Source organism: Larus michahellis, chromosome 21, assembly GCF_964199755.1.
Source record: "Larus michahellis chromosome 21, bLarMic1.1, whole genome shotgun sequence".
In the NCBI taxonomy this organism is placed as follows: Eukaryota; Metazoa; Chordata; class Aves; order Charadriiformes; family Laridae; genus Larus; species Larus michahellis.
Genome location: NC_133916.1, coordinates 2,006,303 through 2,030,115, shown reverse-complemented (window position 1 = coordinate 2,030,115; position 23,813 = coordinate 2,006,303). Strand labels below are relative to the sequence as shown.

The window sequence follows — 23,813 nt, the reverse complement described above, 5'->3', positions numbered from 1 at the left end:
CAGTGCCTGGGATGGCAGTGCCAGGCAGTGCCAGGGATATACAGAATGGGATGCAGTGCCTGGGATGCAGTGCCAGGCAGTGCCAGGGATGTACAGCAGGGCATGCAGTGCCAGGGATGTGCAGGATGGGATGCAGTGCCAGGGATGCAGTGCCAGGGATGCAGTGCCCGGGATACGCAGGATGGGATGCAGTGCCCGGGATGCAGTGCCCGGGATGCAGTGCCCGGGATGCAATGCCAGGGATACGCAGGATGGGATGCAGTGCCAGGAATGCAGTGCCAGGCAGTGCCAGGGATACGCAGGATGGGATGCAGTGCCCGGGATGCAGTGCCAGGCAGTGCCAGGGATATGCAGCATGGGATGCAGTGCCAGGGATGCAGTGCCAGGGATGCAGTGCCCGGCATACGCAGGATGGGATGCAGTGCCTGGGATGCAGTGCCAGGGATGCAGTGCCCGGCATATGCAGCATGGGATGCAGTGCCCGGGATGCAGTGCCCAGGATGCAGTGCCAGGGATACGCAGGATGGATGCAGTGCCTGGGATGCAGTGCCAGGCAGTGCCGGGGATGCGCAGGATGGGATGCAGTGCCCGGGATGCAGTGCCAGGCAGTGCCAGGGATACGCAGGATGGGATGCAGTGCCCGGGATGCAGTGCCAGGGATACGCAGGATGGGATGCAGTGCCCAGGATGCAGTGCCAGGGATACGCAGGATGGGATGCAGTGCCTGGGATGCAGTGCCAGGCAGTGCCGGGGATGCGCAGGATGGGATACAGTGCCAGGGATGCAGTGCCAGGGATGCAGTGCCAGGGATACGCAGGATGGGATGCAGTGCCCGGGATGCAGTGCCAGGCAGTGCCGGGGATACGCAGGATGGGATGCAGTGCCAGGGATGCAGTGCCAGGCAGTGCCGGGGATACGCAGGATGGGATGCAGTGCCCGGGATGCAGTGCCCGGGATGCAGTGCCAGGGATGCGCAGGATGGGATGCAGTGCCCGGGATGCAGTGCCAGGCAGTGCCGGGGATATGCAGCATGGGATGCAGTGCCCGGGATGCAGTGCCCGGGATGCAGTGCCAGGGATACGCAGGATGGGATGCAGTGCCTGGGATGCAGTGCCCGGGATGCAGTGCCAGGGATGCAGTGCCCGGGATACGCAGGATGGGATGCAGTGCCCGGGATGCAGTGCCCGGGATGCAGTGCCAGGCAGTGCCAGGGATACACAGGATGGGATGCAGTGCCCGGGATGCAGTGCCCGGGATGCAGTGCCAGGGATACGCAGGATGGGATGCAGTGCCCGGGATGCAGTGCCAGGCAGTGCCGGGGATATGCAGCATGGGATGCAGTGCCCGGGATGCAGTGCCAGGGATGCAGTGCCCGGGATACGCAGGATGGGATGCAGTGCCCGGGATGCAGTGCCCGGGATGCAGTGCCAGGGATACGCAGGATGGGATGCAGTGCCCGGGATGCAGTGCCAGGGATGCAGTGCCAGGCAGTGCCGGGGATGTGCAGGATGGGCCGCGGCAGGGCAGCGGTGCCCGCGGGGCCATAGGGGGATGGCGCGCGGGGGTGGCACGGGGTTGGCACGGGGTGGGGGGGGGGATGGCGCGCGGTGGTGGTGGTGGGGGGGTGTGTGGGGGGGGGTCGCGTCGCCCGTACCTGCCGAGAAGGTGAGCTGGACCTGCTCGCCCACGATCTCCAGCGCCACGAAGTCGTGCTTCTCGTTGAAGCGCCCGTTGTAGAGCAGGAGCCCGTCCCGCTCCTTGGTGGCAAACCTGGCGCGGGGACGAGTGCCAGGCTCTGCCCGCCACCCCCCCGGCCCCCCCCGTCGTACCCCCCCACCCCCTGCCACCATCAACTTCCCTGCCCCGTGCCACACGGGACACGCCGGCACCCCCCTGTCCCCAGCGGGTGCCCCCCCCCCCCCCCTTTGTCCCCGCGCCAAGGGGTCGCCCCAACGTCCCACTGCCCCCGTCCCGTGCCAGCCAGCTGCCACCCTGGCCCCTGCCCCACTGCTCCTGCCCGTGCCCATGGGGTGGCCGCCACCCCACGCTCCACCACCCCACCCAATGCCCATGGGGCACCCAGCACCCCACGCCCCAGATGATGCCCATGGGGCACCCGGCACCCCCCACCCCCTCACCCCAGATGATGCCCATGGGGGGCCCATCACCCCAGGTGATGCCCACGGGGTCCCGTCACCCCACACCCCCGATTACATCCATGGGGACATCATTTCCCCACGTCCATCGCCCCACGCCCCACTGCCCCACATGTTGCCCCCGGGGCACCCATCACTGCCCACCCCATCTGATGCCCGTGGGGCACCCGTCACCCCACATCCCATCCCCCCAGGTGATGCCAAAGGAGCACCCATCACCCCACGCCCTAGATGATGCCCATGGAACAACTATCACCCCCCCACACCTCTCTGACACCCACGGGACACCCATCACCCCACATCCCATCCCCCCAGGTGATGCCCACGGGGTCCCATCACCCCACACCCCCATCCAATGCCCATGGGACACCCAGCACCCCCCACCCCAGGTGGTGTCCGTGGAGCACCCAGCACCCCACACCCCAAACGATGTCATGAGGACGCCCACCACCCTATACCCCACCACCCCACACCCCAGGTGGTGTCCGTGGGGCACCCAGCACCCCACATCCCAAATGATGTCAAGAGGACGCCCACCACCCTATACCCCACACCCCAGGTGATGCCCACGGGGTCCCATCACCCCACACCCCCATCCAATGCCCATGGGACACCCAGCACCCCACACCCCAGGTGGTGTCCGTGGGGCACCCAGCACCCCACACCCCAAACGATGTCATGAGGACGCCCACCACCCCAGGTGATGCCCGGGGAGCACCCAGCACCCCCCACCCCATCACCCCAGGTGATGCCCATGGAACAACCATCACCCCCCCACACCTCTCTGATGCCCCTGGGACACCCATCACCCCCCACCCTCCGATGCCCGGGGGCCACCCGCCCCCCCCCACCTTGACCCCCCCCCCTTGACACCCCCCTCCCCGGAGGCTCACGTCAGGGCGAGGGTGAAGTGGAAGCGCTGGCGGAGGCCGCGGAAGGTGAGGAAGGAGCGCGGGGGGAAGCTGCGGGTGCTCATGGTGCAGAAAGGCTTCTCGTAGTGCCCGGGGGGGCACTGGCAGCGGAACCCCCCCACCAGCAGGTTGAGGCAGGTACCCCCGTTGCGGCAGACCCCCGGGGCGCAGCGGCCCCCCCGGGCGCTCAGCTCGCAGCGTTCCCCTGCGCGAGGCCCACATGGCACCCAGCACCCTGCCCAGGGCGCGGGGTACCCCCGACACCCCCAAAATGGGGGGGGGTGGGGGGGTGGGGATCCCCTCTCCCATCCCTCCCCCCTCCCCCCATCAGCTCCAGAGCAGCTTTATCCCCAGCGCCATCACCCTGGCAACCACCTCCCGTCGCCATGGCAACCGAGACAAAGCCCCCCCCCACCCCCCCAAGCATCCCCTCCCCCACCAGCTGGCACCCCCCCACCCGGGTGTCCCGTGGGGGCTGGGGTGCCGAGGGGTCCCCAGGGATGGGGTGGGGGGTGGGGGGGGCTGTCCCCAGTGCCACCATGTGTGTCCCCCCCTGCCCAGACCAGCTGTGGTGGGGACGGGGGTGTCCCCACACCCTAGAGCGTCCCCATGGCTCTGCCCCCACCAGTGTCGTGTCCCCCCCCCGACCTCCGCCGCAACCTCCTGCAGGGACCCCACTGGGGTGGGGGGACAGAGGGGACAGGGGACGTGAAGGGGGACGGAGGGACAGGGACAGGGGAGGGGGAGCAGGGAGAGAGGGGTGGGATGGAGAGAGGAGGGAAGAGAGATGGGAGAGGAGGAAGATGAAGGTGTTGGAGACAAAGGGGAGGATGGAGGGGTGGGGATGGAGGAGGGACGGAGGGATGGATGGATGGATGGATGGATGGATGGATGGATGGATGGAGGAGTGGATGGAGGGATGGATGGAGGGATGGATGGATGGATGGAGGGGTGGATGGAGGGATGGATGGGAATGGAGGAGGGATGGATGGGGAGGGATGGAGGGATGGGAATGGAGGAGGGATAGAGGATGGATGGGGATGGAGGGATGGATGGGGATGGATGGATGGATGGATGGATGGATGGATGGATGGAAGAGGGATGGAGGAGGGATGGATGGAAGGATGGATGGGGAGGGATGGAGGGATGGATGGAAGGAAGAATGGGAATGGAGGAGGGATGGATGGGGAGGGATGGAGGGATAGGAATGGAGGAGGGATAGAGGATGGATGGGGATGGAGGGATGGATGGGGAGGGATGGATGGATGGTGGGATGGATGGAGGCATGGATGGAGGGATGGAGGGAGATGGAGGGAGGGATGGGGATGGATGGATGGATGGAGGAGGGATGGATGGGGATGGATGGGGATGGAGGGATGGATGGGGAAGGATGGGGAGGGATGGATGGGGAGGGATGGAGGGATGGATGGATGGGGAGGGATTGGGATGGAGGGGGGATGGATGGATCGATGGATGGAGGGATGGACAGAGGGATGGATGGGGATGGATGGAGGAGGGATGGACAACAGGGGATGGCTGATGGAAGGACAACTGAGGAAGGAACGGATGATGGAGGGCTGAAGGGAACAGGATGAAGGGACGACCATGATGGATGGTGGAGGGCCAACAGAAGAAGGGATAGATGAGGAAGGCTGATGAGGAATGGGAGGAAGGCTGATGGGGACAGACCATGGAGGGACACCAGAGCAAGGGACAGGCAACGGCGGGCTGAAGGGCTGATGGAGATGGACACCAAGAGGGAGGGAGGGAGGGAGGAATGGATGGATGGACGGATGGATGGACGGATGGACGGATGGACAGACAGACAATGGAGAGCCAAAGGAGAGCTGGATGAAGAGGTGATACGGATCGACACCAAGAGGATGGGATGGATGGATGATGGAGGGATGAAGAGGAGCTGGATGAAGGAATGATAGGGACGGATAACGGAGGGACAGCTAAGGAAACGGGAGATGAAGAGGAGCTGGATGAAGGGGTGATGGGGAGGGACACCAGGAGGACAGGACGGATGGATGGATGGATGACGGAGGCCTGAGAAGAGCTGGATAAAGGAATGCTAGGGATGGATGATGGAGGGACAGCCAAAGGAGGGATAGATGAAGAGGAGCTGGATGAAGGGATGATGGGGATGGATGACGGAGGGACAGCTAAGGAAAGGGGAGATGAAGAGGAGCTGGATGAAGGGGTGATGGGGAGGGACACCAGGAGGACAGGACGGACGGACGATGGAGGGCTGAAGAGGAGCTGGATGAAGGGATGGTGGAGGGACAGCTGAGAAGGAGTAGCTGGAGGGGAACCGGCTGAAGGGATGACGGAGACGGACACCAAGAGGACAGGACGACCGCTGGAGGGCTCAAGGGGACAAGGTGACGGCAGGGACGGGAGGAGGCAGGGAGGCGCCGGCCTCTCACCGGTGAAATCCTCGTGGCACTCGCAGGTGTAGCCGCCCTCGCGGCTCCGGCATCGCCCGTTGCTGCCGCAGGGGCTGGAGTAACAGAGGTCGATCTCCGTCTCGCAGTAGTCGCCGGTGAAACCGGGCGGGCAGCGGCAGCGCAGGCCGGTGACGGGATGGATGGGGCGGAAGAGGATGGTGTCGGAGGCGAGGAAGGGGGCCGAGCTGTCGAACTGGAGGACGGAGACGCAGCGCATGTAGTTCTCGCAGGGCTCGCGCAGGCAGATGTTGTCGTCGAAGGGCAGGACGCGCTGGGCCGAGATGGCGGCCAGCAGCGAGCGGTTGAGGTAGAGCCGCTCCTGCAGCTCCTCGGAGGAGAAGAAGCGGGCGCCGTGCCCCGAGGCCGGCGGCAGCAGCACCGAGAGGCTGACGTTGAGGATACGGGCCGTCCCCACGTCCGTGTCCGTTTGGATGTTGAAGAGGACGACGCGGTGGCGGGGGGTGGCCAGGACGGCCGCCACCCCCTCCAGGAAGCGGCTGAGCAAGGGGGAGAGGAATCGCTCCTGGGACATGTCGGCCAAGCGTAGGGTGATGCTGTTGCTCAGCATCTCGTCCGTGATCACCGTCACCCGCAGCGTGCACTGCGCCGTCGCGCTGTGGACCCCGTCTGTGGGTGGGGAGGGGACAGAGGGGGTCAGTGACAGCACCGGCCACTATGGCATGGGGACGGTGGTGGGGATGGGACACCCATCCCGCTTGGCCACCATGGCATGGGGACGGTGGCGGTGAGGGGACACCCATCCCTCTTGGCCGCCATGGCATGGGGACGGTGGTGGGGATGGGACACCCATCCCACTTGGCCGCCATGGCATGGGGACGGTGGTGGGGATGGGACACCCATCCCACTTGGCCACCATCGCATGGGGACGGTGGTGGGGATGGGACACCCATCCCGCTTGGCCGCCATGGCATGGGGACGGTGGCGGTGAGGGGACACCCATCCCTCTTGGCCGCCATGGCATGGGGACGGTGGTGGTGATGGGACACCCATCCCACTTGGCCGCCATGGCATGGGGACGGTGGTGGTGATGAGACACCTGTTCCTCTCGGCCACCATGGCATGCGGACAGTGGCAGTGATGGGGTCACCTGTTCCACTTGGCCACTATGGGATGGGGACAGGGTGGTGATGGGGCACCCGTCCCACTTGGCCACCATGGCATGGGGACGGTGGTGGTGATGGGGCACCTTTTCTGCTCGGCTGCCACGGGATGGAGATGGTGGTGGTGATGGGGCACCCATCCCTCTTGGCCACCATGGGATGGGGATGGTCCTGGCTATGGGGTGCCCATCCAGCTCAGCTGCTGCAGGCTGAGGGTGGCACTGGCTCTAGGGCTGGCACTGGTTATGGGGCACCCGTCCCTCTCGGCCACCACAGGATGGGGACAGTGCTGGCTATGAGGCACCCATCCTGCTCGGCCACTGTGGGATGGGGATGGGGCTGGCACAGGCTATGGGGCACCCATCCCACTCGGCCACCATGGGATGACACCAGCACTGGTTATGGGGCTGGTACTGGTTATGGGGCACCCATCTCACTTGGCCACCAGGGGGTGGCACCCACTGGCTATGGGACACCGGTTCCACTTGGCCACCATAGCATGGAGATGGCACTGGTTATGGGGCCAGTCCCGGTTATGGGGCACCTGGCCTGCTTGGCCCCACTGCAGGGGACAGTGTGATGGGAACAACGATGGCTATGGGGCCAGAATTGGCTATGGGGCACCCGTGTCACTTGGATGGGGACAATGGGATGGGGGCCAGCGGGATGGGGACGGAGGGATGGGGGACAGGGGGATGGGGACAATAGGATGGGGGACAATGGGATGGGGACAACGGGATGGGGACAGCGGGATGGGGACAGCGAGTTGGGGGACAGCGGGATGGGGGACAACAGGATGGGGGACAATGGATGGGGACAGAGGGATGGGGACAATGGGATGGGGACAGCGGGATGGGGACAGCGAGTTGGGGGACAGCGGGATGGGGACAGTGGGATGGGGGACAGCAGGATGGGGGACAATGGATGGGGACAACGGGATGGGGACAGAGGAATGGGGACAGCGGTGGCCATGGGGCACCCGTCCCAAGCCGTGGGGCAGGGAGGGGGGGTGAAGGCTCTGCCCGGCAGTGGGGCACCCACCTTCCTCCTCCTCCTCCTCCTCCTCCTCCTCCTCGCCGGGACGAGGGACAGCGGGACAGGGGACAGATGGAGAGCGGGCAGCGGGGGGACAGATGGACGGAGGGAGCGTGGGGACATGGCGGGGGGGGGGGGGAGGTGACGCCAGGGGGGTGGCGGGGGGGCTGGGGCTGCCCGGTGGCCCGTGGCCGGTGGCCGGTGGTCGGGGGGGGGGGGGGGGTTGCCATGGCCGCGGGCGCGGGGGCCCAGCTATGGCCGGACCCTTTGTTCCCCTCCCGGCTGCCCCCGCGCTATGGGGGGGCACAGCCTGGGCATGGGGGGGCTCCCTGCCCCCACCCTTTGTGTCCTGGCCCCCCCCCCAGGCTTTGTGCAGCCAGAGCAGGGACCCCAGCCCGGGGGGTGGGGGGGGGGGGGGATGGGGACAAGGGACATCACGACGTGGCCTGTGACTCAGTTTCCCTCCCTGCCCGGGGGTGGCCGAGGAGCTGCTCCCCCCCACCCTGGGGTGACCCCCCCCTGACTCTGGCAGCACCCACCGCCCCCCCCCCCGCCCCCGCCAGGCCCGAGCACCACCGGCAAGGCCCCCCCCTTGGCCCCTTCCCACCAGTGACACCCCCACCACCCCACCCCCCCCCCCAAAAAACGGATGCGTCGGCTGCGGGGACCCCCCCCCAGCGGAGAGGCCGCGGTGCCAGGACCCCCCCAACGCACACACCAGCCCTGTGCCCCCCCCTCCAAATACAAGCACTGGGGGCTTCTGGAAACACATGCCTTGGGCTGCCCCCCCCCCCCCCAAATACTGCATCGGACCCTGAGCTCCCCCCCCCCCAAATTCCCCCCCCCCCCAGGCCCCCCATAATGTAAACACAAAGGTATCAGGACACTTTCCCCCCCCCCCCCCTTCATGTACACATCAGGCTCTGCCCCCCCCCAACTACACACACAGGCCCCGTGCCCCCCCCAACCACATCCAGTGGGTCCTGCCCCCCCCACCCCCCCCCAACCACACGCAGTGGGTTCTTCCCCCCCCCTGCGCGCCCCCCCCGCCGCCACCAAACACCTCCAGTGGGTCCTGGCCCCCCCCCCCCGCCCCAGCCACACGCAGCGAGGTGCCAGGACCTCCCCCCCCCCACCCAAATACACACCCACGGGGCACTGCCCCCCCCCCCAAACCGCTGCTACAGGGGCCTGAACCCCCCCCAAAAACCCCCCCCCCCATGCTCTGGGGTATTGGACCGCCCCCCCTCCCCCGCCGACACCCCCCGGCTGAGGTTGGGGGTGGGGAAGGAAAAAGGGGGTGCCGGGGACCCCCGACTGCCTCCAGAGGGGACACGTGGGTTGGAGGGGGGGGGGGGGGCACAGCATCCCCATCAACCCCCCCGCCCCGAATCTGGAGGGTGGGGGGGGGCAGCCAAGATGGGGCTGGTGGGACCTCAAAAACCACCCCAGGACCCCAAAACCACCCCAGAACCCCCCAGAAGGTGGGGGGGGGGGGGGCGGGCACGGCCAGCACCCAGCAGGGCTTCCCCCAGCCCTCCAAGGACCTCCAAGCCACCCCCCCCACCACCCCACCCCATCCTACCCCACCTCGGGCCGGGGTGGTGGTGGGGGGGGAGCCGGAGTTTGGGGGGGGGGGGGTCTTACCCGAAACGGAGACCCTCATGACGGCCTCCAGCGGGCGGTTGTTGTCCAGGGAGGGGCTGAGGCGCAGGTCCCCGCTGCGGGGGTCCAGCAGCACCAGGTTGAGCTCGTTGCCCTGCTCGAAGGCGTAGGTGAGGCTGTCGGAGACGTCGGGATCGTGGGCCGGGATACGGCCGATGACCCCCCCGGGGAAGCTGCCCGAGCGGTTGGTGATGTAGTTGTTGAAGAGGATCTCGAAATTTTTGAGTTGGGGGCTGTTGTCGTTGGCGTCGTGAAGGCGGACGTGGACGGTGGCCCGGCTGACCAAGGGGGCCGAGGTGGCTTGGACCACCATGACGTACTCCGCTTTGGTCTCGTAATCCAGGTCGGCCAAGGCGGTGAGCTCGCCGGAGAAGATATCCAGCTGGAAGACCTCGGGGATGTTGCCTTCCACGATCTGGTACATGATTTGGGCGTTGGTGCCCTCGTCGGGGTCGGTGGCCGTGATCCGGGCCACCACCAGCCCGATGGGGCTGTTCTCTTCCACGAAGATGTCGAACTCGTCCCGCTCGAAGACGGGCGGGTTGTCGTTGACGTCCAGCACCGTCACTTGGATCTCCACCGGCGTCCGCTTGGCCGGGACCCCCTTATCGACGGCGAACGCCCGCAGGGAGTAGAGCGGCACGTTCTCCCGGTCGAGGCGGCGCAAGGTGCGGACGATGCCCGAGGTGGACTCGATGATGAAGTCGCCGTCGCCGTCGTCGCCCCCTTGGAAGGTGTAGAAGACCCTGCCGTTGAGCCCCGAGTCACGGTCGGTGGCGGAGACCTGGAGGACGCTGGTGAAGGCGGGCACGTCCTCGTAGACGGAGCCCTGGTAGGAGTCGCGGAGGAACTGGGGCGCGTTGTCGTTGACGTCGCTCACCAGGATCTCCAGGTAGGTGGTGTCGGACTTCTGCGGGATGCCGTTGTCACGCGCCGTGATGGCCAGGGTGTAGGACACCTGGTCCTCGTAGTCCAGCTCCATCTGGGTGGTGACGGCCCCCGTCTCGGCAGCGATGCGGAACTGGGGGATGCTGTCCTCCATCAGGTAGGTGATGCGGGCGTTCTCCCCCGTGTCCTCATCCGTGGCGCTGATGACCACCACCGTGGTGCCCACCGGCCGGTCCTCGTTGACGTTGACGGTGTAGTGGGAGCTCTGGAAGACGGGTCGGTGGGTGTTGGCGTCGGTGACGTTGACCACCACCTGGGCGGTGTCCTGGCGGGTGCCGTCGGAGGCGGCGATGGTGAGGAGGTACTGCCGCTCCAGCTTGTAGTCCAGGGGCAGGGCGAGGGAGATGAGCCCCCCGCCGCTCTGGCTGGTGATGGAGAAGCGGTTGCGGGTGTTGCCGCTGGAGATCTGGTAGGTGATGACGCTGTTGGCGTCGCGGTCCACGGCGGAGACGGTGAGGACGCTGGTGCCCACCGCCGCGTCCTCGTTCAGCCGGGCGCCGTACTCCCGTTGCGTGAACTCGGGGCTGTTGTCGTTGACGTCCAGGATGGTGACGCTGACGCTGGCCGAGGAGGCCATCGGGGGGTTGCCCTGGTCCTGCGCCTCCACCCCAAAGCTGTAGAAGTCCACCGCCTCCCGGTCCAGCTCGGAGGCCACCACGATCCACCCGGTGCTGTTGTTGATGGCGAAGGGGAAGCCAGCACCCGTCTCCAGGAGGGTGTAGACCAAGCGGCCGTTGTCACCCGAATCGGCGTCGATGGCTTGAACGTGGATGACGGAGTAGCCCACCGGCACGTTCTCCAGCACGGTGGCCTGGAAGGGGGTGCTGACGAAGATGGGGGCGTTATCGTTGACGTCCAACACCTGGACGGTGACCAAACCGCTGATGTTGGAGAGGGGCGGGCGGCCGCCGTCCTGCGCCCGGATGCGGAGGGTGAACTCCTTGCTGACCTCGTAGTCCAAAGGGCTGACCACGTCCAGGGCGCCCGTCTGCGCGTCGATGTAGAAGTGGCCGCGGGTGTTACCGCTGACGATGCTGTAGTGCACCAGGGCGTTGCTGCCCTTGTCGCGATCGGTGGCCGTCACCCGCAGCACGGCCGTGTTGGGGGCCACGTCCTCGGGGACCTGCGCCACGTAACGCTTCTCGCTGAACTGGGGCGCGTTGTCGTTGTCGTCCTCCACGGTGATGCGGACGGTGGCCGTGGAGCTGCGGGGTCCCGGCTCCTGGCCCTGATCCGTGGCCTCCACCAGCAGCTCGAAGGCCTCCACCGCCTCCCGGTCCACGGGGCCGCGGGTGCGGATGACGCCCGAGCGGGCGTCGATCTCGAAGACCTCGTTGGCCCCGCCGGCGTTGAGGAGGCGGTAGAGGACGTTGGCGTTGGGACCGGCATCGCCGTCGGTGGCCCGCACCGTCAGCACCTCGTAGCCCACCTCCAGGTTCTCCCGCACGCTCTCCCGGTACTCGGCTTGCTCGAAGGCCGGGTCGTGGTCGTTGGCGTCGCTCACCGTCACCGTCAAGGTGGCCATGGCGCTGCGCCGGGGCGTCCCGTGGTCCGTCGCCGTCACTCGGAAGACGTGGGTGCTCTTGCTCTCCCGGTCCAAGGGGGCGGCGGTGGCGACGGCGCCGGTGACGGGGTCAATGGTGAAGAGGGCGTCGGAGCGGCTGTCGAAGAGGGCGGCCATGGCGTAGCGCAGCCGGCCCGCCTCCCCCTCGTCGGGGTCCACCGCCGTCACCCGCGTCACCGGCGTCCCCGCCGGCCGGTTCTCCCCCACCGAGGCCTGGTAGCTGGAGGGCTGGAACTGCGGCGCCGCGTTGGGGCTGCGGCGGGAGCGGCCGCGGGGCGCGGGGCTCCTGGTGGCCCCCGGGGTCACGGAGTCCCCAACGTCCCCGGTGCTCTTCGTCTCCCCGGTGCTCCTGCTGTCCCTGGGGGCTTTCCCAGTGTCCCCAGTGCGCCCAGTATGGCCGGTGTTCCTGGTGTCCTTGGGGACTCGGGTGTCCCCAGTGTGCCCAGCATCCCCGGTGCTCGTCGTCTCCCCGGTGCTCCTGCTGTCCCTGAGGGCTTTCCCAGTGTCCCCAGTGCGTCCAGTGTCCCTCATGTTCCTGGTGTCCCTTGGGACCCGGGTGCCCCCGGTGTCCCCAGTGCGCCCAGCATTCCCAGTGCTCATCCTGTGCCCGGTGCTCCTGACGTCCCCGGGGGCTTTCACGGTGTGTCTGGTGCATCCAGTGTCCCGCGTGTTGCTGGTATCCCTGGGGACATTCCCAGTGTTCCCAGTGCATCCAGTACGACCGGCGTTCCTTGTGTCCCTGGGGACTTGGGTGCCCCCATTGTCCCCAGTGCGCCCAGCATTCCCAGTGCTCATCATGTCCCCGGTGCTCCTGGTATCCCTAGGGACACTCCCAGTGTCCCCAGTGCGTCCAGTATCCTGGGTGCTCCTGGGGGCTTTCCCAGTGTCCCCAGTGCGTCCAGTATCCCGGGCGTTCCTGCTATCCCTGGGGGCTTTCCCGGTGTGTCCAGTGCGTCCAGTATGGCCGGTGCTCCTGGGGTCCCTGGGGACTCGGGTGCCCCCATTGTCCCCAATGTGCCCAGCATTCCCAGCGCTCATCACATCCCCGGGGCTCCCGCTGTCCCTGGGGGCTTTCCCAGTGTCCCCAGCGCGGCCAGTATCCCAGGTGTTGCTGGTATCCCTGGGGACATTCCCAGTGTTTCCAGTGTGTCCAGTATCCCCAGCGTTGCTGGTATCCCTGGGGGCTTTCCCGCTGTCCCCAGTGTTTCCAGTGCGGCCGGTGCTCCTGGGGTCCCTGGGGACTCGGGTGCTCCCATTGTCCCCAGTATCCTGGGTATCCCTGGGGACATTCCCGGTGTCCCCAGTGCGTCCAGTGGCCCCGGTGCTCCTGCTGTCCTTGGGGACGTTCCCGGTGTCCCCAGTGCGTCCAGTATGGCCGGTGCTCCTGGGGTCCCTGGGGACTTGGGTGCCGCCGGTGCCTCCAGTGTCCCCGGTGCTTCCAGTGGCCCCGGTGCCTTCAGGAACCCCGGTGTCCCCGGTGCCTCCAGTGTCCCCGGTGCTTCCAGTGGCCCCGGTGCCTCCAGTGTCCCCGGTGCTTCCAGTGGCCCCGGTGCTTCCAGTGGCCCCGGTGCCTTCAGGAACCCCGGTGTCTCCAGTGTCCCCGTTGCTCCCGGCGCCTCCCCGGGCCCCGCCGCGGCTGCCGCCGTTGTCCCCGGCGCTCCCGGTTCCGCCGACGCTTCTCGCCTCCCCTCCGCCGTCCCCGCTCCAACCTCGCTCTCCTCCTCCGGTCCCCGCCGCGCACCCGCCTCCTCCGCTCTCTCCTCTACCGCAACCCCCCCCGGCTTCTCCGCCGCTGTCCCCGGTGCCGCCGCTGTCCCCGGTGCCGGGCGAGCAGGTGGCTTTGCCGGTAGCCGGTAACGGGCGGCGGGGTTGCGCCGGTACCGGTAACAGCAGGGAGAGGAGGAGGAGGAGAAGAAGCAGCGGCAGCAGCAGCACCGGCGGCGGCGGCGGCGGCGGCGGGGGCGGGGGCGGAGCGCCCATGGCGCGGTGCGGCCGCTGCCGCCGGTGCCCGCTGCGCCCCGCGCGCGCCGCCGCCCGCGCCCCTCCCGCCGCCCGCGCGCGCCCCCGACGGGGCGGGGCGGGGCCGCGCTTAAAGGAACCGCACCCCCCCACCCCCCCCACCCCCCCCACCTCCCCGGGAACCGCCGGCGGCACCGGGACCGGTGCCGCCGGCGGTTCCCGGGGAGGTGGGGGGGGGGCGGGTTGTGAGACCCCCCCCTCCCCGGGCACCGTGATGCTGCTACGGGGAGAGACGGGGGGGGGCACTGGGAGAAATTGGGATGGACTGGGGGGGGACGACGACACGACGACACTGAGGGCTGGGAGCACTGGGGACACTGGGGGACACTGGGATGGAGCGGGGGGCACTGAGTGTTGGAGGCCTGGGGACGCTGGGGGGCACTGGCACGAACTGGGATGGACTGGGGGGGACTGGGAGCACTGGAGACTCAAGGACAATGGGGGACACTGGGACAAACTGGGATGGACTGGGGGGACTGGGAGCACTGGAGGCCCGAGGGCAGCGGGGGACACTGGGACGGACTGGGGGGCACTGGGAGCACTGGAGGCTCAAGGGCAATGGGGGACACTGGGACAAACTGGGACGGACTTGGGGGGCACTGAGTATTGGAGGTCTGTGGAGACTGGGGGGCACTGGGAGAAACTGGGGGGGACTGGGAGCACCGGAGGGCCGAGGACAGTGGACGACACGGGGGGGGCACTGAGGACTGGGAGCACTGGGGAGACTGGGGGACCCTGGGAGAAACTGGGAGGGACTGGGGGGGCACTGGGAGCACTGGAGACCCAAAGACACTGGGGGACACTGGGACAGACTGGGGGAGACTGGGAGCACTGGAGGCCCAAGGACAGTGGACGACACGGGGGGTCACTGAGGACTGGGGGCCTGGGGACACTGGAGGGCACTGGGGGACACTGGGAGGGACTGGGGGGCACTGGGAGCACTGGAGGCACGGAGGTCCGAGGACAATGCGGGACACTGGGACGGACTGGGGGGGCACTGAGAACTGGGAGCACTGGGGACACTGCGGGGCACTGGGACAAACTGGGACGGACTGGGGGGCGCTGGGAGCACTGGAGGCAGGGAGGCCTGGGTGCGGGGGCGGGGAGGGGGGCACTGGGAGGAACTGGGGGGGCACTGGGAGCACAGAGGCCTGGGCACAGGGGAGGCACTGGGACAGACTGGGGGGCACTGGGAGCCTGGGTACAGGGGGGGCACTGGGACAGACTGGGGGGCACTGGGAGCGCTGGAGGCACGGAGGCCTGGGTGTGTGTGTGGGGGGGCACTGGGAGGAACTGGGGGGGGCACCGGGAGCACAGAGGCCTGGGTACAGGGGAGGCACTGGGACAGACTGGGGGGCACTGGGAGCACAGAGGCCTGGGTACAGGGGAGGCACTGGGACAGACTGGGGGGCACTGGGAGCACAGACGCCTGGGTACAGGGGAGGCACTGGGACAGACTGGGGGGGCACTGGGAGCACTGGAAGCATGGAGGCCTGTGTCGGGGGGGGGGGCACTTGTACAGACTGGGGGGCACTGGGAGCCTGGGTACAGGGGGGGCACTGGGACAGACTGGGGGGCACTGGGAGCGCTGGAGGCACGGAGGCCTGGGTGTGTGTGTGTGGGGGCACTGGGAGGAACTGGGGGGGGCACTGGGAGCACAGAGGCCTGGGTACAGGGGAGGCACTGGGACAGACTGGGGGGCACTGGGAGCACAGAGGCCTGGGTACAGGGGAGGCACTGGGACAGACTGGGGGGCACTGGGAGCACAGACGCCTGGGTACAGGGGAGGCACTGGGACAGACTGGGGGGGCACTGGGAGCACTGGAAGCATGGAGGCCCGTGTCGGGGGGGGGGGGCACTTGTACAGACTGGGGGGCACTGGGAGCACTGGAGGCCTGGGTAGGGGGGGGGCACTGGGGACAGACTGGGGGGCACTGGGAGCACTGGAAGCATGGAGGCCTGGATACGGGGGGGGGGGCACTGGGAGGGACTGGGGGGCACTGGGAGCGCGCAGCAGGGCGTGGGCGACGGGCAGGACGGCGCAGAGCCCCGGCAGCCGAACGGGTCGGACGGGCCCCGCGGGGGGGGGTGCGGGTGCCGGGACCCCCCCGGGGGCTCCGTGACTCACCGCGGCCCCTCCCCGCCCTTCAAAGGCACCGAGACCAAGCCGGGGGGGGGGAAGGGGGGGGGGCAGGCGGCTGGGTGCCCTGCCCAGCACCCTGTGGGTTTCCCACGCACAAACGTGGGGGGGGTGGGGGGGGGAGTGGGGGGAAACTGAGGCACGCAACCCCACCCCCACCCCCCCCACCCCGGCATACCCCTCTCCGCGGGGGGGGGGCCGAGCTGGCAGCTGAGGCGGGGGGGGCGGGGGGGGGGGCCCAGCCCCAATTTGAATCACAAATGGGCTCCACCGAGCGCAGCCTTTGTCCAGGCCACGGTGTGGGGCCCCCCCGGGCGGGGGAAAGAGGGGGAAGAGCAGTCAGAGCGGCCCCCCCCCTGCCGAGCTGGACACCCCCCCCCCCCAACCAGGCTCGACGCCCCCCCTCCCCTCCTGCCGCCCCCCCCCAGGGCCAGGCAGCTCAGCAGTTCTTGGCTTTATTGGATGGAGACAGAGGACGGTTAGCGTCCCTGCGGTGCGTAGGGGGGGCCCTGCTCGGCAGGGGAGGGGGGGAGAGGCACGGACCCCCCCCCCGCCATAGCGTCAGTCCTTCGTCCCGGTGCTCCGTGCCGCGAGGGGCGATGGCGGGGGGACACACACGCAGGCGGTGAGCCCCGAAGCCGAAGTGATGGGCGCAGCCCCGGGCGGCGATGGAGGCAGGAGGATGATCGAGGTCCCCGGGGGGAGGGCAACGGGAATAGGGCCGGGGGGGGGGGGGACACGACTCAGGCGCTGTTGACCCCCATGTTCTGCATCTGCTCCTCCAGCACCCGCTCGTTGCCCCCCCCCGCCGCCGCCGCCTTCTTCTTGCCCCCTTCCTGCTGCTTCTTCTGTTTCTTGGAGAGCTCCTGCTCGATGGGCGCCGGCCGCACGAACCGGATCAGCTCCCGCAGGTCTGCGCGTGGTGGGGGTGGTGGTGGTAGGGGGGGGGGACACAGGAGACACCAGGTGTCACACACCCCCTTAGGGACACTCGGGGACATCAACACCCCCCCCCCCCGCCCCGCCTCCTCCACCCCCGGCACCCAGGGAAGGAAGGGTGCCGGGGAGGGGGGGGGGGCGTTCGTTACCTGGGGGCATGAAGTCCCGCAGCTTTTCGGGGACGCGGACGCCCTCCTCGGTCTGGTAGTTCTCCAGGATGGCGCAGATGGTGCGGGTGGTGGCGCACATGGTGGCGTTGAGCATGTGGACAAACTCCACCTGGAGGGGGGGGGACGGACGGGAGGGGGGGTGACAGGGGAAAGGGGAGGAGCAGAACCCCCCCCTCCTTCCCCCAAACACCCCCCCCCCACACACACCCCCCACCAGCCCCAGCCCGGCCTCACCTTGTCCATCATCTTCTTGGTCTGGCCGTAGCGGATGCGCAGGCGCCGCGCCTGGTAGTCGGTGCAGTTGGAGCAGGACACCAGCTCGCGGAAAGCGCCGGAACCGGGGAACCAGGCTTCCAGGTCCAGCTTCTTACTGGCGGCGTGGTTGAGGGAGCCTGGGAGGGAGATGGTGCGGGGGGAGACGACAGCCCTGAGCCGTAGCGGTGGTGGTGGGGGGGGTGTGTGTCCCAATCCCTCCCCGCCCCGGAACGCGCCCGTCCCTGGGGATGGCAGCGCGGGAAACGGCGTGAAGCCTGCAAGGTGACTTGGGAAGGGCCGTGGGGCTCCTGCTCTGCGGGAGGAGGCGTTTAAACGGCATCACGTTCCTCGGAGAGTTTCCGGGAGGAGTTGGGACGCTCAAACCGTCCCTTTGGAAGGGACAGCGGGGACAATCCCAGCCCCTTGGCCAACAGACCCAGAGCAAAGCAGAGGATCTCTACGGAAAACATCTCCCTCCTCTCCCTCACCGGGGTGGCAAGGCGAGCCAGGGACAAAGAAAGTGGGTCAGGGCCAGGGTGACACCCGAGGCGCTGGCAGAGGTGGCCGGTGTCCTCCTGGGCCACCGCAGCACAGAGAGAGGGCGGCCCCTTGCCCCTACCCGAGACGATGTTGACGATGTGGTAGGGGATGCCCAGGGACTGGTAGAAGTCCTCGGCGGTGGCCATCATCTCCTCAAACATCTCCCACGACTTGTTGTCGTGGGGCGAGGCGTAGACGAACTGCTCGATCTGCATGAGAGAAGGGGGACAAGCCCCGGCGTTGGCGCCAGGCCCACCTCTTCCCCCCGGGGGATACAGCCCCAAATTCCCCGCTGGGAATCCTCCGCTCCTCTCTCACCTTCTCGAACTGGTGGACGCGGAAGATGCCGCGGGTGTCGCGGCCGTGGGAGCCCACCTCCTGCCGGAAGCAGGTGGACAGCCCCGCATATTTGATGGGCAAATCCTCCGGTTTCAGCCACTCGTCCCGGTGCAGGGCGGCGATGGGCTGCTCCGAGGTGGCGATCAGGTACTTCTCGTCGATGGAGCTGTCGTCCGCCTTCTCGCTGCCTTTGCCGATGACCTGGGGGTCACAGTGACAAAAGCCACTGTCCCCCGTCCCCAGCTGCTCCCGCGCCTCCGGGGACAGATGCTCCCCCGGCAGATGCGCAGGCAGCGAGGCTTTCCGGGGACAGGAGTGGGGACAGGATGGTTGGGGAAAGGGAGCAGCTGCTGCTCAAAGGCCCCGATGGCCTCCTGCCAGCAAGGCTGGGGACGAGCCACCTCTCTGTCACCGCATCGCCATGACAACCGCGTCAGCCGGGAAGATGGAGCAGAAGGGAGCTGCCACCGCCGTGGCCTCGCCGGGGCAGAGAGGAACTCAAGCTGGGGGACGCGGCGTGGCAGTGGCTCGGTGGGAAAGCCGGTGCCCCGAGGGGACGGCGGGGGATGCAGCGTGGAGGTGACTCGGTGGGAAAGCCAGTGGCCCGAGGGGCTGGCAGAGGACACGGCGTGGCGGTGGCTTGGTGGGAAAGCCGGTGCCCCGAGGGGACAGCAGGGGACGCGGCGTGGTGGTGGCTCGGTGGGAAAGCTGGTGCCCCGAGGGGATGGCGGGGGATGCAGTGTGGCGGTGGCTCAGTGGGAAAGCCGGTGCCCCGAGGGGACGGCGGGTGCCAGGCGGCGAGACACGGGGCCCCGGCGGGGCCTGGAGCCGCTCACCTTGTAGAGCTCCTCATCGAACTGGCTGAGCTGGGCCACCTCCTGCATCACCTCCTTCCGCATGAAGAAGGGGGTGTAGACGGGAGTGTAGCCCCTGGCGCGGAGGCTCTGCAGGGCGTACTGGATCAGGGCCTGCTCCAGGAACACCAGGGGACCCTGGGGGACAAGGGAAGGCACCACCTGTCACACGCACACGCCCCACTTTGCCATCCCTTCTTGCTGAGCGGGTCTGGGAACACACAGAGCCCACGGCAGCTCCAGGGATGCCAGATCCGGAGGGTGCCCAGGCCACGGCGGCAGCAGCAGCGCGTCCATCCCACGCCATGACCCAGCTCGTCACAAGCTCGCGCTGGCGTGGAGGCTCCCGTCACCGAAGCCAGCTCAGCGCAGGGAAGGAGGACCCCCGACCCCCCTCGTTTCCCTCAGCTCTCCCTCCGGCTCCCATGGGTTCCGTGCCCCCCGCGAGGGTCCGGGCGCGCACCTTAAGGAAGTAGCCCCGGCTGCCCGCCACGACGGCCCCCTTCTCTCCTTCGTAACCGTCCACCATCACCACCAGGTCCACGTGGGAATACTTCTTCCTACAGCTGCAGTCGCCCCAGACCCGCTCCACCTTGTTGTCCGCGTCCTGCACAAAGACGGAGAGAAGGAGACGAGGGGAGGACGACCCATCACCTCAGCTCCCAAGGGCTGCGGCAACACCAGTCTCTGCATTGCACCGGGCCCAGTTTGGGATCCCACACTACAGAGCCCGGAATCCCAGTCGTGATCCCGGCCGGTCACTTATTATGCGGCCACTTGGCAGCCGGCCCGGCCCAATTGTGTTCCCCCAGCCAAATATTCCTGGTGGATGAATGAAGGCAGGGGAGGGAGATCCCAGCCCCCGGCTGGAAGCGAGTTTCCCATGTATCCCCCCAACAATGGCCGTGTCCAGCGTTGTCTGAGCTGCTCTTTGTCTGCTCCCGGCAGGAAACACTGTCTTGTCATGCAGATTTCATTCACCGCCCGCTGCTCTGGGGTTGGGGGGACCTCCCCGCAGCGAGCCCCCGCTTGCTGGCAGTTGTCTGGCTTTGATGAAGCGGCGCAGCCGGCCCCCGGCGCGCTCTTGTCCCTACCTCATCGTTGCTGATGGGCACCGAGGGGTGGAGGAGGTTCCCGATCTCCCGCAGGCTCTCGAAACGTTCTGCCTCCAGCCTCAGGCGTTCGGCGTCGCACTTGAGGATGGCTTCGTCGATGAGGAGACGGACTTTCTTGATCTGGGAGACCTGCAGAGCCTGCGCGGGGACCCAGGTGAGGCGGGGAAGGGAAGAAAGCCCCGGGGAGAGGGGGCTGGCAGCCGAGCACGGCTAATCACGGCCCCTCGCCCAACCGCCACGGCTTCTGGAGCGAAACCATGGACTGAACACATCAAACAACAGCCCCAGAGGACAAAGGACCGACATAAGTCAGGCTCTGAAAGGGACGGAGCCGGCTACGGCGTCACACAGCGCTCAGCAGGGACAAGGGGGAGCAGTCAGCTCCCATGGCAGCAAAAGGCGGCCAGCGCCACGCTCATTAAACATCACAGTTAACGAACTGGGAAGGGGAACAGGCAGGGAGGAAGGGACTCGCAGAGGACACGTAATGACTGAGGCTGCTCAGATCCCCCAGGGAAGCGCGGGAGAGTCTTTAGATGAAGGGCACCGAGACAGAGCTGGTTACTAGTGTGTGGGACGGAGGGAAATAGGGATCCTCCAGGCAGGGGGGTCAGGCAGTCCCCCCTCGGCCGGTGCTGGGGGTCAGGCAGACCCCCTCAGCCGGTGCTGGGGTTTTGGGCACCTCACGCCAACAACTTGGGCGATTACAGGCAAAGCTCTGGACAAACTGGGTGGCCCATCCACTCAGTGGGGGGAGACGGGATCAGACTCACCCCTAGGACGTCGGCCGTGAGCTCATCGAGGTTCTGTGCGCTCTCCGGCACAGACTCGTCTGTCCCCACAGGCTCTTTTTTCTGTAGCAGGAGGTAAAAGAAATCCCAGCAGGATTAAAGAGCAAAGCTCCAGGGTAAAAACATTCCTCAACGATGCGAGGGAGGGAGAGGCCTGCAGAGCAGAGACCTGGGGGAGATGCCACCGGTTAGTAATGTCCCACCAGTGAATCGCTGCCAGGACCGTCTGCCTTCGTGCCTCACCTTCATCTTGTCTCCGATTGTTTTGCTGCACAGGTTCTTCAGCTTGTTCAAGTTATCGGCACGAAACCTGCCTGGAAAGCAGAGGGGAGGGAGCCGTCAGCCAGCCGCGCGAGTGAGAGCGGGGCCGGGATCCCCATCCAGCACCGAGGGGGGCCACGAAGCCTCAGGCAGGAGCAGGAGAGGGGACGACAGCTGCAGGGATGCCCAACGCCACCAGTCCCAGGCATTTTGGAAGGAAGGGGGAGGGTATGACCATGTGAGAGCACAGTGTGGGGCTGGTGTGATGTGGGGCAGAGATGTGGGGAGCACGGGTGTCATTTGAAAACACCCCGAGTGATGCTGCACTGGGCCACAGCCCCACCAGGACCCCCACCCCCACCCCTGGGGCCACCGAGGGCTGAGCGGATCCAGGGCTTTAGGGCCAGAGCGATGAGATTTGGGCAGTTCGATGAGGGGACCAGGGAGGACCCCCTTGGTGACACCAGTGCTGGGAAGGGCAGAGCCCAGGACACAGCCAACCCCTCCTGGCAGGACAGCCCAAATCAGAAACACACCGACGCCAGGGACGTGCCACCCCACCAGGGTGACACCCCCATCCGCAGGCAGGATCAGACCCGCGGGGATGATCCAGAGTCAGGACACACAGCAGGATAAGAGCCAGGGAACGGGACATGGCAAACACCACCCTGGCAGCCTCCCACAGACCTCACGGCACCGGCAGACGTCGGATTGCATCAGCCGGCTGCTCGCCAGAGCGTCCTGCCAGCCCCGTGCCTCCCGGTAACGCGCCAGCGCACCCACCCCGCAGCACCCACTGCCGCCGGGACGGGACGGGATGGGGCCCCACGGGGAGGGGGCTGGGGCGCAGCCCCCACCACCGGCCTGGAAAGCCGGCTGGTCCTGTGGGATGAAAGACGCTCGGATAAAATTAAAGCGGTGATGACGGCACGGCCAGAGCCAGGGGACGCGCCGGGCGTGATTAAGCAGGGCTGGGCTCATGCACATCAAGGCAATGGGATTAAAAGAGTGTTTTAAAGGTGCCTCTTTCATCCCGTGGCGGCGGCGAGGGGGACTGGGGTGCCCTGGGAACGGCGGGTTTCTGAGGCACCCAGCCCTCCTCGCCTCCCACCGCACCCTCCTCCGCGGCGGGCACCCAGCAACGGGGATGGACGGCAGCTCCTGCGGCCCGACCTCCCGCCACGGCCGGGGGTGATGGGGCCTTTGCTCCTGCCCCCCGTGAACCGCCCGGGTACGGGTTTACGCTCAAGATGGGGGGTGGCAGCATGCGGGACCCCCGTCCCTGCCCGGCTGGATCCTGCGGCAGTGCGGCAGGAGCGGATCCCTGCGGATCACCGGTGGGGCTGCATCACCGGTGAGGATCCACACGCAGGACAAGGGGGACCCGCACCGAGCATCTGCCCCCCAGGCTTGGGGAGGGGGAAAGGGAGGTGGGGAGGGGGATCCAACGGGAGAACCTCTCCCCAGCCCTCGGGAAGGGGGTGAGGGGTGTGACACCCCCCGCAGGGATCCCCCAGCCCCGGAGGGGAAAGATCCACCGAAGAGATGCCCCAGGGCTAGGGAGGGGGGTGGGAAGGACCCCCCCCGGGGCTGGGGAGGAGGGACCCCGCAAGGTCACCCCGCCTTGGTGAGGGGTTTGGGGATCACTCTGGGGACAGGCTCCAAGCCCTGGGCGGGGAAGGGGGTGTGTGCGGATGAGAAGGACCCCCTGAGACATCCTCCATCCCTGAGGGGGCGGAGATGGGGGGGCGGGGGGTGTGCATCACCTGGGGCCAGGCCAGCAGGCCTGGGGGGGGGGGGGGGGCGCTGAGAGGGATCCCCACCCCCGGGGCGTGTAAGAAGGGCCATGCCCGGCCTGGGACCCCTCTGGGGGTGGGGGAGGAGGGTGGGAAGGGGTGACATGCCCCCTTAGGGGGTCCCCGAGCCCCTGGTGGGTGCCAGGTCCCCTCAGCCTCCCCGCCCCTCCATCCCTGCCCTTTCTCCCCGTCCTCCCCCCCCCCTCACGTACACCTCCTCCAAGCTCCGTCGGCCCGCACCAGCGCGTCCACCAAAGCCGGGTCTTTGAAGCGTTTGAGCTGCATGGCCCGCACCATGGCGGGGTCGCCGCCTTTGTCGGAACGGAACAGGTCCAGGTCCAGCACCATGATGGCGGCGGCAGCAGCGGCGGCGGCGGCGGCGGCGCCTCCTCCTCCTCCTGTCAGCGGCCGCCCGCCCACTGCGCGTGCGCGGGGAAAGGCGGGAACGGCGCATGCGGCGCCGCCCGCCCGCCAGGGGGCGCTGTCTGTGGAGAGGCGCCGGACGGCGCCTCTCCACAGACAGCGCCCCCTGGCGGGCGGGCGGGCGGCGCAACCAGGCCCCAGCGTCCCCCCCCCCTCACCCCACCCCGGGGGTCCCTGTGTCACCCTGGATGTCACCAGACGCCCCCCAGGTATGTCGGTGTCGTCGTCTTCCCCCCCCACCGGTGTCCCCAGGGGTCGTCGTCCCCCCGTTTCCCCCCCCCCCCGCTGTGTTCCATGGCATCGCCAGGGCTGCCTGTG

General features: G+C 67.9%; 2 protein-coding genes across 2 annotated transcripts in view; both read right to left on the bottom strand.

Annotated features, from left to right (window-relative positions):
• The window catches only part of LOC141733800 (cadherin EGF LAG seven-pass G-type receptor 2-like), a 15,494-nt gene extending 1,610 nt beyond the window's left edge, over positions 1 to 13,884 (bottom strand). Inside the window, exons 1-4 of the mRNA XM_074564701.1 lie at positions 9,324 to 13,884; positions 5,500 to 6,147; positions 3,050 to 3,272; positions 1,655 to 1,770 (exon numbers count right to left, since the gene is read on the bottom strand). Coding sequence (XP_074420802.1) covers positions 1,655 to 1,770; positions 3,050 to 3,272; positions 5,500 to 6,147; positions 9,324 to 13,833 — 5,497 coding nt within the window. The 5' untranslated portion in view covers positions 13,834 to 13,884. The remainder of the gene's footprint in view (positions 1 to 1,654; positions 1,771 to 3,049; positions 3,273 to 5,499; positions 6,148 to 9,323) is intronic.
• A 2,567-nt stretch (positions 13,885 to 16,451) lies between these two features.
• On the bottom strand, positions 16,452 to 23,497 carry SARS1 (seryl-tRNA synthetase 1). Its single transcript, XM_074564407.1, has 11 exons — positions 23,285 to 23,497; positions 21,259 to 21,329; positions 20,998 to 21,078; positions 20,204 to 20,362; positions 19,573 to 19,716; positions 19,092 to 19,247; positions 18,235 to 18,456; positions 17,996 to 18,125; positions 17,356 to 17,513; positions 17,101 to 17,230; positions 16,452 to 16,925 (listed from the first exon to the last, which is right to left on the bottom strand). Exons 1-11 carry the CDS (start codon positions 23,418 to 23,420, stop codon positions 16,756 to 16,758), a joined length of 1,557 nt encoding a protein of 518 aa, XP_074420508.1. The 5' UTR covers positions 23,421 to 23,497; the 3' UTR covers positions 16,452 to 16,755.
• Between the last annotated feature and the right edge of the window lie 316 nt (positions 23,498 to 23,813).

What these genes read in the sequence shown, in the direction of transcription:
- SARS1 (XM_074564407.1), bottom strand. Translation starts at nt 23,420, where the DNA reads ATGGTGCTGGACCTGGACCTGTTCCGTTCCGACAAAGGCGGCGACCCC. An exon ending in CAATCGGAGACAAGATGAAG is followed by an intron (nt 21,079 to 21,258) that starts GTGAGGCACGAA and finishes CTCCTGCTACAG; the next exon opens with AAAAAAGAGCCTGTGGGGAC. An exon ending in CATCGTCAACATCGTCTCGG is followed by an intron (nt 17,514 to 17,995) that starts GTAGGGGCAAGG and finishes TCTCCCTCCCAG; the next exon opens with GCTCCCTCAACCACGCCGCC.